Below are 12,111 nucleotides of genomic sequence, written 5' to 3'. Positions count from 1 at the left end.
AATAGCAAAAGCCTGATTAACAAGAGTATAGCAGCTCCCCTGTCCCTCAACTTCCAACTTCAAGCTCGTGAAATGGCCTACAAAACTATGGAGAAGAAAGACCAAAGAACCAAAGCAGCCTATGTCTCTAAGAATCTGTCCCAATGCGTCAGTGCTCGACAACCGATGCCACAAGCTTGGTATGTGGTGGGTGGTCCTATCAGCGGACTCAGAGCATAATAGAGAAGAGAGTTTCCCTATGCTAATAAGAGAAGACTCAACACCTTGCAGAGCATTCAACGCCAACCTAACCAAGCTTGATTCCTATTACAAGCAACAAAACGTGGCGGAAAGGAGAAGCAGTCTCAATTACTAGCCGCATAATATATATATATACAAAAAAAAAGAGGACCTTATACATCTCTCATCTAAGCATTTAGAGATATTCCATTGTTCTGAATAACAAGTAATTACTAAGAATAGTAATCTGAGAACATCAAGGTTTCTTCAAATCGTAAGCTTCCCTAATATAATGATTTCGCCTACTGTACCACATCTTAACTAAAATCAAATAAATAAAATTGATTCTTTTTCCCCCAAATCCCCAATTAGGTTTCCGATCCTATCCTAGCCACTCAAGAGCTAAAAGCAAGTTCCTGTATCCACACATACAAACATGAAAAGCATAAATCGTAAACTTACAGAGACAGAGGAAGAAGACGGAGGAGAAGCACGAATTGGAAGAGGAAATCGGCCGCTCTGAGAATGTAAGGATTCCCAATTCCTTGGTCGAAGGTAAGGCTCCTCCACTTTGAGCTTCTCGAGAAGCGAAGCGAGGCTCGTCGCCACCGCCATTATTTCTCAAGATGGAGGAGAAACAATCACTAGAAAGACGAGCAGATTTGGAACAATCAGTTGCTCGTCCCACCGGAAAGTATTCAAATTCTATAATGGCTCTCAAGTGCACTCTATTCTAAAATGGACCAAATGCTATAAAAATATATCTCACACCACCGAAACTAATCTCAATCGATCAAAGGATTAATAAAAGTTTAGCTTCAATCATTATACTATATTCTGCCCCGCTCTTCAAAAAGAGCCGGTATACTTTTTTAAACAAATTTCTTAAAAAAATTTAATTTTCATATTATAGTTTTTTTGTAATTATATTTGTGCCTTTTATGTAATCAATAAAAATATATTTTATAAAATAATAGTAATTTAAAGGTTGATCCGCCGGCATACACTCGTTTCTTTGTAATTATATATACATATGCCCGTTTTTTTGTAATCGTATTTGTCTATTTTAGATCTTAATCTCTGTTTCAAGTGTGGGTATAATGTTGGTTTCTATTTTTTGTTTTTATGTAAATATGTTACATTTTCTGCATTTTTTTCTTATATGTTATAAAATTTTAATTTATATATTTGTGTATAATATTTTTTAAAAAAATTATTAGTAAGAGGTTTTGATGTATTGAATTTTTTATGTTGCATAACTATACAATTGTGTCATAGTCATTTCATTCATTAATTTTGAACTTTATTCCTAAATAGTGGTTAATTGTTATTTTTTTAAAAAATAAGAAAGTATAGTTACAATTTTGTTTAGCAATTAAATAGATAAAATTATATATTTTCATTAAATTTTCGTGATTTGATTTCATATATAATTATTTATATAATGTTATTATTAGATGTCCATTTAAAAGTATACAATACTCAAAATTCATTCCACTTAAATCCATGGAGTGATGATTAAATAAAAAAAAGCTTAGGATCAAACCACGATTGATATAAACCCAAAAATAAGGAATATTTGTTAATATATACATATGTATATATATATATATATATATATATATAACTGTAAGTAATATTTTTTTCAAAAACAAAAACTGTCCGTAATATATGTGTTTGTACCGAGAATTTAGGATGGAAGTTACAAAAGAAAAAACTGACATTTCTATAGATCTAATCTATATTCCAGAAATTAGATTTTATATGGTCCATATTATTAGGTAACAAATAGAAAAACTGACGTTATATATTATTACCTATTCATATTTTTATTTTAAAAAGTGGTGGTTACATTTTATGGTGGTGGCCGCCAATTATTTAGCAAATAAAGTGGTGGTTACATTTTATTTTCTTTGTAGTTATATTAAAAAGGAATGTATTATTTAAACTAGGTGGCTATACTCGGCGCAAGCGCAGGGGTTGATATGTTCTTTATCATCAATAATAGTGAGTGCGATCTTTTGGATGTTATTGTTTTAGTATCACCTTATCTATTTTGTTTGTCTATTTAGACTCGTATTAAGATTACCTCCGTTAACTGTCAATTTTATTTGTAAAATTATAACTATTTATTTTTTCTTTTCGTTAATTTTGTTGATTTTCTCCTTTCTTATCTGATATCATGGATTTTCATAATTGACGCCCATCTCAAATGGAAGGTGTTGATTGTTGTCATTGTTAATTGTACATTTGTAATCAATCACTTGGTTACAACTATCAATTGTCTTCAACGTGTAGGTGGTTTCTATTGCTCTTGTTGTTGAACGCCATCTTCATATTTGTTATTTATTCTTTCGCCTCCGTTCTATTGTGACTTTACGTGCAGAAAGACCATATTATATACACGTATTAAACTTGTATTTTGTATGTTTTCCAGTATTTGTGATTCAGTGGGTTAAGTGACTGCTAGAAAAACATTATCGAGATAGTTTAATATCAATTTATTAGTAGTCTATCCTACCTGTCACTATGCTTGTGTTTTCCAGCATATTTCGTCAGTTGTTTGATCTTAACTCATACATGGTCTCAAACATCTCAAAAAATAAATATGCCTTTCATACTCACATTTTATGGAACCAGCTCTGGCCAATAGTAATGCGAGAAGGTTCAATCTGAACTTCCTAAACAAAAAACCTTATTTGCAAATCCAACATATAGCACATGATTCAGTTACTATGTTGAATAATTGAAAGAAGTAACATGTAAAATATTGTACTTTTATATTTGCTTGGTGATGGATATGACTCGAGTAAAGAGTTCATGTGTTTATCAAAAGCAAAAATCTGTTAAGAACAATAGATTATGATCAATGGCTTGTAGCTTTATTATTAGTAGATCACAAAGTGTCAATCAAGGAGACTGGAACCAGCATCAGAAATTGCAACATATTTGTTCGCATCCTCTACTATGAATAAAGTCAAGAAAGTCATCGAAATATTTGTTTTTTACCTCGACATATATAATATAACCATAAGCTGGAAAGAAAATAGTACACGCTAAGAGAGAAGAAAAAAGACAAAATATATCAAGCAAGATTCAATATTGTATAATACCTTTGATATAAACTTAAATCATCAGTCTGAAATTCATTAGTCTTGGGAAAGATGACACTCTAACCAAGGAAGAAAAAATAAAGACAGACTAAATCATCATCAGGAAAAAGTATCATCAAACTGGGGAAAGATACAAACTGATATGACTAAAACATAATAATCTGAAACTGAAAATGACAAAGTAAACCCACACAAAATTTAAACACAATATGATGAAAAAGTAAGGAACCTAATAGAGAACCTTAAAAGCAACCAATAAAACTGAAAAAAAAACAGAGTCCAAAACTGAAAAAAAACAGAGAGATAGAATTGTGTATACCTTATACAACGCATGGCATTGCATCTAAAGTCTGTGTTCTTCTTGGTCAACAATCTCCAGCGTTCACTTAAATAGATAAATCTCATTCAAAAGTATTTTGGACATCATAAAATTACGGTACCAAATTCCTAATATCAAAAGGAAAGAATTAAACGTACGAAAGGTTTCGTTGAATGTTGACATTTGTATTACGTGAAAATTTTATTTGGTTATGACGATAACGTTACGCTGAGGCCCCACCATTCAAGAATCGCTATCGGAGATCTGAAGGTTCTCAATTGATCCACATCTTGCGTTCCTCCTCACTTGCTATCTTTGCTGAAAATTTTCCCGAGCTATACAAATATACAATTGAGTAAACAAAAATCTTAAAATTAGATTACTGGCTTTAAAATATGAGTCGGTGAGTGTGATCCAGAGATAGCTAGAAAAATCTAGGAGTTTGAATATGAGAAGCTAAACTGAAATACACTAACAAAAGAAGGAAGAAAGTAATGGTGGCAATACACTCAACGATGTGCATCAATGATTTGCTTTGAACTCTCTATCTTTATTTATCACTAACGGTTTTATATTGAAACACAATTGATCTGAACTAATATGAATGTATCTTACCGAAGTATTTGGTTTTCCTCGAACAATTTGAAAACGTGTTAACGATCAAGGTATGACAGTGTTCAATATCTCCTTTAACATTATCAAGCATTCTCCCAGATGCATCACTTGGATCAATCTTTGATTCTCTGTCTATAACCGTGAAGACAGATGTATGAATGTTAGTGGTCTTCCGTACATGATGCAGTTGCATTGGTAGCTTTGCTGGAATCAGGAGACAATGAAATCGAATGAGAAATAGTTGCAGCTGCTATGGTGAAGGCAAATAAAACCTTTTTAAAAAACGAACAAAACAGATTATCCTTTAGAAGGGTTAAGACAAGAACCGTTTAAATTTTCTGAAATTTGTTTTGGTGTGTTACCTTGAAAATCATAATCGTCTGTTGCTTTTCCATTATCCTTGCACCTGCATATAAACTGTCGGTGTAAGAAGCGAAGAGGATGAAGAAAGAATCTAAGAAAGCGATACCGCAATACCCCTAACGATTCATTTTTCATCAGATTTATTCTTATCTACTTTCATCACTTTCACCTCTGCGCAGAATAAAGCAAGCGTTCTTATGCTCCCGACCGCCTCGTTGGCTACTTGGCTTGATATACACTCTCACCTGACAGTGACAACTTTGTACTGAAAGTTGCTCCAAAAGTAGACATAAGTAGGATATTTGATATCGTTACCTTTGCATCTGCGCTTACGACGACCATGAACTTCTTGTAGATATAACCACAAAGCCCGATCACGGAAACATCGCTAGAACAATGAAATCTAACTGCTAGCTTGCCACTAACGGGATGACCACATCAGCCGTGACAAACGCCTGATTATTTTAGGTTTGAGCCAAATGCATCTCCGGCTAAACCACAAACCGTAGTATCATCAGAAGAGAGCTTGGCTCCAATAGCAACACTTGAATACTAATTCTGATCGACTGATCCAATTTCCACGTGAACCCCTTTCTCATTAGCTGCAGAAGTTTACATCCGACAATAGAGAGAAATATCGTTTGTGCCGGGTAGACCACCATTGAAACTACATCAAGAAGAATCGAGATCGATTGCCTAAAATATTGTATCAGGTTTAAATTGGTCACATGATTTGACAAATGATTCTGTCACGGTAGAGATTAGAATCTCAGAAGTTGTTGCTAGATGTAAAGGTGGATGATCAGCTTCCTTTAATATAAAATAAGGGATACACTGAAGCGTAGATTGGATTGAGGAGAGGTAAAGAAAGAAGAGGCCGATGAGTAGGAAAAAATATATCAAAATGCCGGAAGGGGAATCGCAAGCGACGAAGGAGATGGTGAAGATGTCGATTAACCTAATCTTCCTATATGTCTGTATTAACAGACTGGGCCAGATACTAAGCCCAATAAAGTGAAAATCAATTAGCCCAATCTTTTCTCGAAGCCCATGAGTTACCATCTATTTTTACACAAACAGACACACGGCGCAACTCTGTAATTCAGACTTATCTGAGACAATGATGAAAAGAACCCTAACTCGAGTTAAACGAAGACAATTTACAATATGAAAAAATATAATTGTTGTTTTTCATATAACGTGATGAACCTCATTTAAAAATAAAACTCATAATACACTTGTAGGTCCGGCACACAGAGAAAACTTAAGAAGTAAAGGTTTTCGATCTTCATAAATATATATTAGTTTCGACCATCAGTGTACAAAGTATCCTTTAATTTAGTGGTATATATGTTGGTGTTTGTATCTCAATAACCCGGGTTCGAAGAATAGGCTTGACACTTTTTCACACTTTTTAAAAGTGGGATCCATCAAAATCCTGACGTGTCGGCTCAGGAATGAGGCAATTGCCTCATTATATTATAGATTATAAATTGGACTCAACTATTATCAATTGGGCATGTTCCTAATTTAATAGTATTGATACCAAGTTACCAACACACAAAATATGGTATAACTATTATATTTAATATATTTGCTTTTAATTTTGTAAATAATACTTATTTAAATATAAGTCCATTCATGTATAACACAATAAACATAAAATAATAGAACTATTGACTAAAATGAAACAATAAAATTATGATAATTTCTGAAAAACTACAATTTAATTAAAAATAAATATCAACATAAATATAAAAGGCAAATAGCTTTATTAAAATTACCATGAAAAAATTGAGTTATATTTTACATAAGCTTGAATTTTATCTCTTTGTTATATAAGAAATGGCGACAAAGCTAACTTTCATTTTTCTAACAGATTTTAGATACCATTATTTCAAATTTAAATGTGTTTACCTTTTTCCATAAAAGAATTCTAAAAGTTTCTCTACAGCTGAAGAATAAGTGTGTTCTTGGGCCATCATAGAAAGATAGATAGGGTCGAGCTCACTCCCGACAATTATATATGTGCATTCCAAACAATGGTCCAACCCTTTGAAGAAAAATTATGAGAAGCAGAACAAAAGAAAATAGGGGATGAGATTCTAATGGATATTATCCTGTAGGGTGGGCATCCAAAACAAGATTGAATTCGTTGTCAAATCGTTCCAGCCAGACATCCGTGTAGGTGTCACAGATTCCCATAAAGGATAGGTACTCATTCACAAACAACAAAGATAGAATAACTTCAATCTTCTGATGGTAATTTTGCGAAGAGAAGTCTGGTGTTCCATTTTTCTGTGAAAATTAATCTGCAGAATATAGAAAAGTGCTAAAAGCAATAGTAGAATAACTCGTTACCACACTCAAAACAAAACTAAACTAAAAACGAAACAATTGAGAGAAGAAGAAGACAAAAACAAAATATTAGAAAAAAATATAGTTGAATGAATGTTATATAGGAGATGGAGCAGTTGATATTGGGAGTTACTGATCTTTATAATCGAACGTGTTCATGTGTATTTTTGATACTCTGAGAAAATATAGGAACTTGTTTTTTTTTTTTTACGGTTTGAAAAATATTGGAAATCAATAAAACGTGTTTTAATCTGGATTTTCTTAATTTTTGAAATTTTGTAAAATAATTACATTTGTCAAAACCTGATTGTCTAAGTGATTTGTCCTTTAGTATATAAAAAATAAACAAACCGAATCAAAAACCAAAATACTTTTTAGAAATGTGTCGATCGGTTTAGAACTTAAATCGAATATGAACCAAAACCGGATAATTGTGGTCCGGTTCAGATCAAAACCGCTGGCCTGCACTACTGTCTCTTCCGTCTACTGTGGTCCGGTTCAGGTCAAAAGCGCAGGCCTTAGTCTAGTGTCTCTTTCAGAACAGAGAGAACTACCGCAACTCGAAAGGAAGGAGGTAATGTCTCGAATTCGAAACCCTAGATTCTTCTTCTCCCTTATCAAACGGGTATTACAGGCCCCTCCAGAAACTCATATTAAACCCTTCTTCAATCCGAGATATTTCGCCACCGCCATCGCCGGCGAGAAACACAGCGTTAGAACACGAATCGAGAATCAGAGAAAGGCTCAGGCCGCGATGTTAGATTACTTCTACATCACGAGAGGGTTACAGTTTCTAGTCGCAGAGAGTATGAGCAAGAACGCGCCTCTTTTCAACGATAATCTCTTAGAGAAGCTGGATTGTGACACTCCCGATGATGATGCTGACATCGCTCTGTCGATCACTAGGTTTCTACGGTTCCATCCCATAAACGAGTTCGAGCCTTTCTTTGAGAGTCTAGGCTTGAAGCCATCGGAGTACAATCATCTGCTTCCTAGTGATAAGATGTTTTTGAATGAAGATGCTTTTCTGCTTGAGAATTACAATACTTTTTGGATCTATGGGATTGGTTTGAAGCAGATGGGGAAGATCTTTAAGGAAGCTAGGGGAGTTTTTGGGTATGAGACCGGGGTTTTAGCTTCAAAGATTAAGGCTTTTGAGGATTTGGGGTTGAGTAAGTCGTTTGTATCGAGGATTATTGTGTGTAGCCCGAGGATACTCGTTGGGGACATGAACGTTGAAGTGGGTAAGGCTTTAGAGATTCTAAAAACGGTGGGGATTGGGGTTGAGTGGGTTAATGAGAACTTGTCAGAGGAGGAGGATGAGTCTTATGATTGGAGGTCTATGCACAGGGTGTTAAGCTTGCTTAGAGATTTATGTTTCAATGACAGTGAGTTACTCAAGAAGCACCCAAGACTTGTTTTTGAGGATTCAGGGGAATGGACTCTGTTTCTAGGTGGGTTTCTAACCAAGCTTGGGTCATCTAAGAGTGAACTCTCTTCTTTTTTTCTAAAGTTCCCGGAAATCGAGGTGAAGAAATGTGTTTTGAATCTAAGGCATTGCTTCTTGTTCCTGAAGAAGATCAAGATGGAGTGTGATGAGATTGGTAAGATTTTTCGTTCTCACTCCTCTTGGCTTGGTGCATGTTCTTTGAAGAAACCCAGAACCTTACTCGATAGACTGAGCGTTGGGACTAGGCGGCTTTGTCAAGTCATACAAGAAAACCCAGAGGTGATGAAAAAATGGACTATGGGTTTAAAGGTGCAGCCGCTACCTCCTACAGGGGAAGAGGAAACGTCGAGGTTAATGAAGACACAGTTCTTGATCAACCTCGGATACGACCAGAACTCGGAGGAGATGGAGCGAGCTGTCAAGAAGTTCCGTGGGAGAGGATCAGAACTACAACAAAGATTCGATTTCCTTGTGAGTTTGGGTCTGAATGAGAAGGATGTCCGAAATATGGTGAACGCTTTCCCTCAGATCCTGTGTCAAGCGTCTGATCTCCTGGAAGCGAAGGTTAACTACATTGTCAACGAGCTTGGTTATCCGTTTTCGATCTTTGTGACATTCCCTTCGTGTCTAGTGTTTACTCTCCAGCGGATGAAGCTCAGATTGGGGATGATTCCGTTTATGGAAGGTAAAGTAAAGGCAATTAGCAGTTTGCTTGGGTGCTCGGACAAACATTTTGTGTCTCACTATGTAAACCGCCACCCTGATGGGCCTAAACACTGGGAGGATTTGAAGAAACAGATTCTCTATGAGTAGAACAACTAATTTTCCTTGATCCTCTGTGTTCAAGATTAACAAGATCCACCATGTGATCCAGAATCAGTGTTCATATCTGATGTAATCTTCGTAGCTTCGAGTTGGGGACCTTGAAGAACTTTTCTTGAGCTGAATATTATTGGAGTAAATTAGATTATCATGAACCTGAGTATTAGAGTTGGAGCAGCTAAGCTACTACAAGTCATGCTAGTACGTGGCTAGGTTTTACTCCAGCCTTGCCGCACTCTCAGTGTTTTTGGATCTGTGAGGAGGTAAACAAACAAGTACATTCCTAGAACATATATGTAGTCTCTTAGAGCACCATTTGGAAATGCTGCTTTCTTGTTATATGAACCGAGTTTTGTCTTTGATTCTACTCATTCTATATTTGTTTTTTTTTTTTTTTGAAAAGTCTCTCGAGAATATTACACTACATGACATTGCTATATTTTCTGGATTAAGTTATATGTTAGTCTTCTTTTTTTCTTTCCTTTTTTCTTTCTTCTTAACCAGAAAAAGAGATGTTAGTCTAATGATGTTTTTCTGCAGGAGAATTCATTTCGTCTGTTGATTGTCATGTTTTCTTATGAAGTGCTTTTTGAAGAAGCATGGTTAATTAACTCTCTCAAGTCTGGGACTAGAGAAACATTGCTATATTTTCTGGATTAAGTTATATGTTAGTCTTCTTTTTTTCTTTCCTTTTTTCTTTCTTCTTAACCAGAAAAAGAGATGTTAGTCTAATGATGTTTTTCTGCAGGAGAATTCATTTCGTCTGTTGATTGTCATGTTTTCTTATGAAGTGCTTTTTGAAGAAGCATGGTTAATTAACTCTCTCAAGTCTGGGACTAGAGAAAGTTTATGTGATGGATTGTTTTGTGGTTTAGTCAGGAGTCTTCAGTTTTTTAGTTTATCTAAGATAAGATTGTACTTGCAGTCAAAATGATTTATCATGTTAGTTTCTTTTTTCTTTTAGGATCCATTATCTTGTGGGGGATTACCGATTTACATGACGGAAGATGGAGGTACTCAAGTTTCCCTGAGCTAAGGGCTTAAAATGACAAAAACAAAAGCCAAGATGATAACTACTTTTTGTCTCTCGAGTTGGACGATGTTCTTGATTTTCTTGGGGTATTTAGTTTTGGAGAATAACATGTTGAACTTAAAACCATAGTTTGGTTTGGTTCTGTCTATCAAATTATAATTGTATCATTAGTCTTTTCTTTGCTTCACTTCTAATCATGGTTGATAGTTTTGGTAGACTCCGGTTTAGATGAGTATACTCATACTCGATGATGTATAGTCCATAAGTCACTGACTACACGTCTTTTCACACTCATCTTGAAACTCAAGTTACCTATAACACATCTTCTTCTTTTTTGATGAGTTTGGTACAGCTATACAAAATTCCACTTCATTACATGACACACCATTTTTTGTCTGCATCCATTAAAAAGACACAAACGTTTCTTCAGAAATTCTCCAAAACTTACGACATGTGTTATGCCATGCGGCAGATAATACGAAACACAGGAAAATAAATCAGCTATTTTTACTATAATACTGATCTCAGCTTGCAAACCACAGACCAAACTCATCTTCTCAAGCTAAGTCATCACCATGTTGTCTCTTCAAGCTTCTTTCTCTATTATCTTTTATATATCCCTTCTCAGCTTTGTCAATCTAATCTCAGCTTCGGATTCAAACTCTGGTCTCTGCTCTCCTTACCCATGTAACCAACCGCCTCAACCACCTTCCTCTTCAGGCTACTCTCCATCTGGTAATCCTCCTCCACCGCCTTCGCCGTCTTCACCACCCCAACCGCCGCGTTCTCAATGCCCTCCTGTTCCTCCAACAGGCTGTTGCAACCAACCACCACAGTCTACGTATTATTCTCCTCCGTATCCTTACTTTTACACTCCTCCTTATCCTTACGGTACTCTCGGCGGAGGAGATCAAAGCGGTGGCGGCCAAGGAGCTGGAGGTGGCGGAACTGTAGCAGCGGTGGCTTACTATGCTTCTTGTTCTTTGCCGGTTTATGCTTTGATGCTTTTGTTATCTTGTGCTTTTGTTGTCTTCTAGGGCATGCATAGGTTTTAGTTCTGTCAAAAGCCACCTTCTTTCTCTTGTTGTTATTTCAGACCTAGGAACAAAATATAAATAAATCAAAAGCTTTATACGTTTGACTGTAGACTTGTAGATCAAGAAAAGAAGCAAATATATTTTAAATTTTGTAGAAAGAGGCAAATCTACTCCACTATGAATCACTTATGATTTTTATATAAACATTAGCTTTTAAAATGTTGCAAAATGATCATATCATATGATCTTTTCCCAACAAAAACTAAACCGAGATCAAATCAAAAACCGGTTGGGACATAGTGCATTGTGTGGTAACCCCTGTTGAGAACTACGCTACGCATTAGTCGTGTGGCAACCCAAAAATTCGGAGATTACGCGGAGCCTAATTTTAAATACAATTTAATATATTTATAATATATTTAGCTAATTTTAAACATAATGATACAAGTTCTTAGACATCATTATATATTTTTTTATATATAATTTTAAACAGTGTCTTTTTGATTCGTAAATAGTAGGTTTAGTACGAAAAAAATTTTTAAATGTAGTATGTATGTGTTTGTTTTGGGTTTGATAACTAATTATAATTATTTAGTAATAAATAACTACAAAAAATCTGTCAATAATGAGTAAAAAATAATCAACCGTGTTTTAACTTACACGGACAGAAAAAAAAAACTTAGACGGTTAACGCTGGATTAGACGATCAACGCGAAAATTAGGCATTCTTACGCGGGTTAATGCTTTACTACACCGATTTGGACATAATCGCCGCGGTCGGA

At 35.1% G+C, this 12,111-nt stretch overlaps 3 protein-coding genes across 3 annotated transcripts in view; 2 read left to right on the top strand and 1 right to left on the bottom strand.

Moving 5' to 3' along the window:
• Positions 1–1,003, bottom strand: part of LOC106314963 — a 4,694-nt gene extending 3,691 nt beyond the window's left edge. Inside the window, exons 1-2 of the mRNA XM_013752755.1 lie at positions 682–1,003; positions 7–303 (exon numbers count right to left, since the gene is read on the bottom strand). Of these exons, the coding sequence (XP_013608209.1) occupies positions 7–303; positions 682–834 (450 nt within the window). The 5' untranslated portion in view covers positions 835–1,003. The remainder of the gene's footprint in view (positions 1–6; positions 304–681) is intronic.
• A 6,396-nt stretch (positions 1,004–7,399) lies between these two features.
• Positions 7,400–10,561, top strand: LOC106314962. The gene is made up of 2 exons (XM_013752754.1): positions 7,400–9,522; positions 10,224–10,561. The coding sequence occupies exon 1, from the start codon at positions 7,400–7,402 to the stop codon at positions 9,248–9,250; it is 1,851 nt and encodes a 616-aa protein (XP_013608208.1). The 3' UTR covers positions 9,251–9,522; positions 10,224–10,561.
• A 306-nt stretch (positions 10,562–10,867) lies between these two features.
• LOC106314961 (sulfated surface glycoprotein 185) lies at positions 10,868–11,329 on the top strand. The gene has a single exon (XM_013752753.1). It carries the CDS (start codon positions 10,868–10,870, stop codon positions 11,327–11,329), a length of 462 nt encoding a protein of 153 aa, XP_013608207.1.
• The last annotated feature ends 782 nt before the right edge of the window (positions 11,330–12,111 follow it).

The sequence above is a fragment of the Brassica oleracea genome, chromosome C9, assembly GCF_000695525.1.
Source record: "Brassica oleracea var. oleracea cultivar TO1000 chromosome C9, BOL, whole genome shotgun sequence".
In the NCBI taxonomy this organism is placed as follows: domain Eukaryota; kingdom Viridiplantae; phylum Streptophyta; class Magnoliopsida; order Brassicales; family Brassicaceae; genus Brassica; species Brassica oleracea.
The sequence above is the reverse complement of the archived record's forward strand: the minus strand, read 5'-3'. Positions and strand labels throughout refer to the sequence as shown.

What these genes read in the sequence shown, in the direction of transcription:
- LOC106314961 (XM_013752753.1), top strand. Translation starts at nt 10,868, where the DNA reads ATGTTGTCTCTTCAAGCTTCTTTCTCTATTATCTTTTATATATCCCTT.
- LOC106314962 (XM_013752754.1), top strand. Translation starts at nt 7,400, where the DNA reads ATGAACCAAAACCGGATAATTGTGGTCCGGTTCAGATCAAAACCGCTG.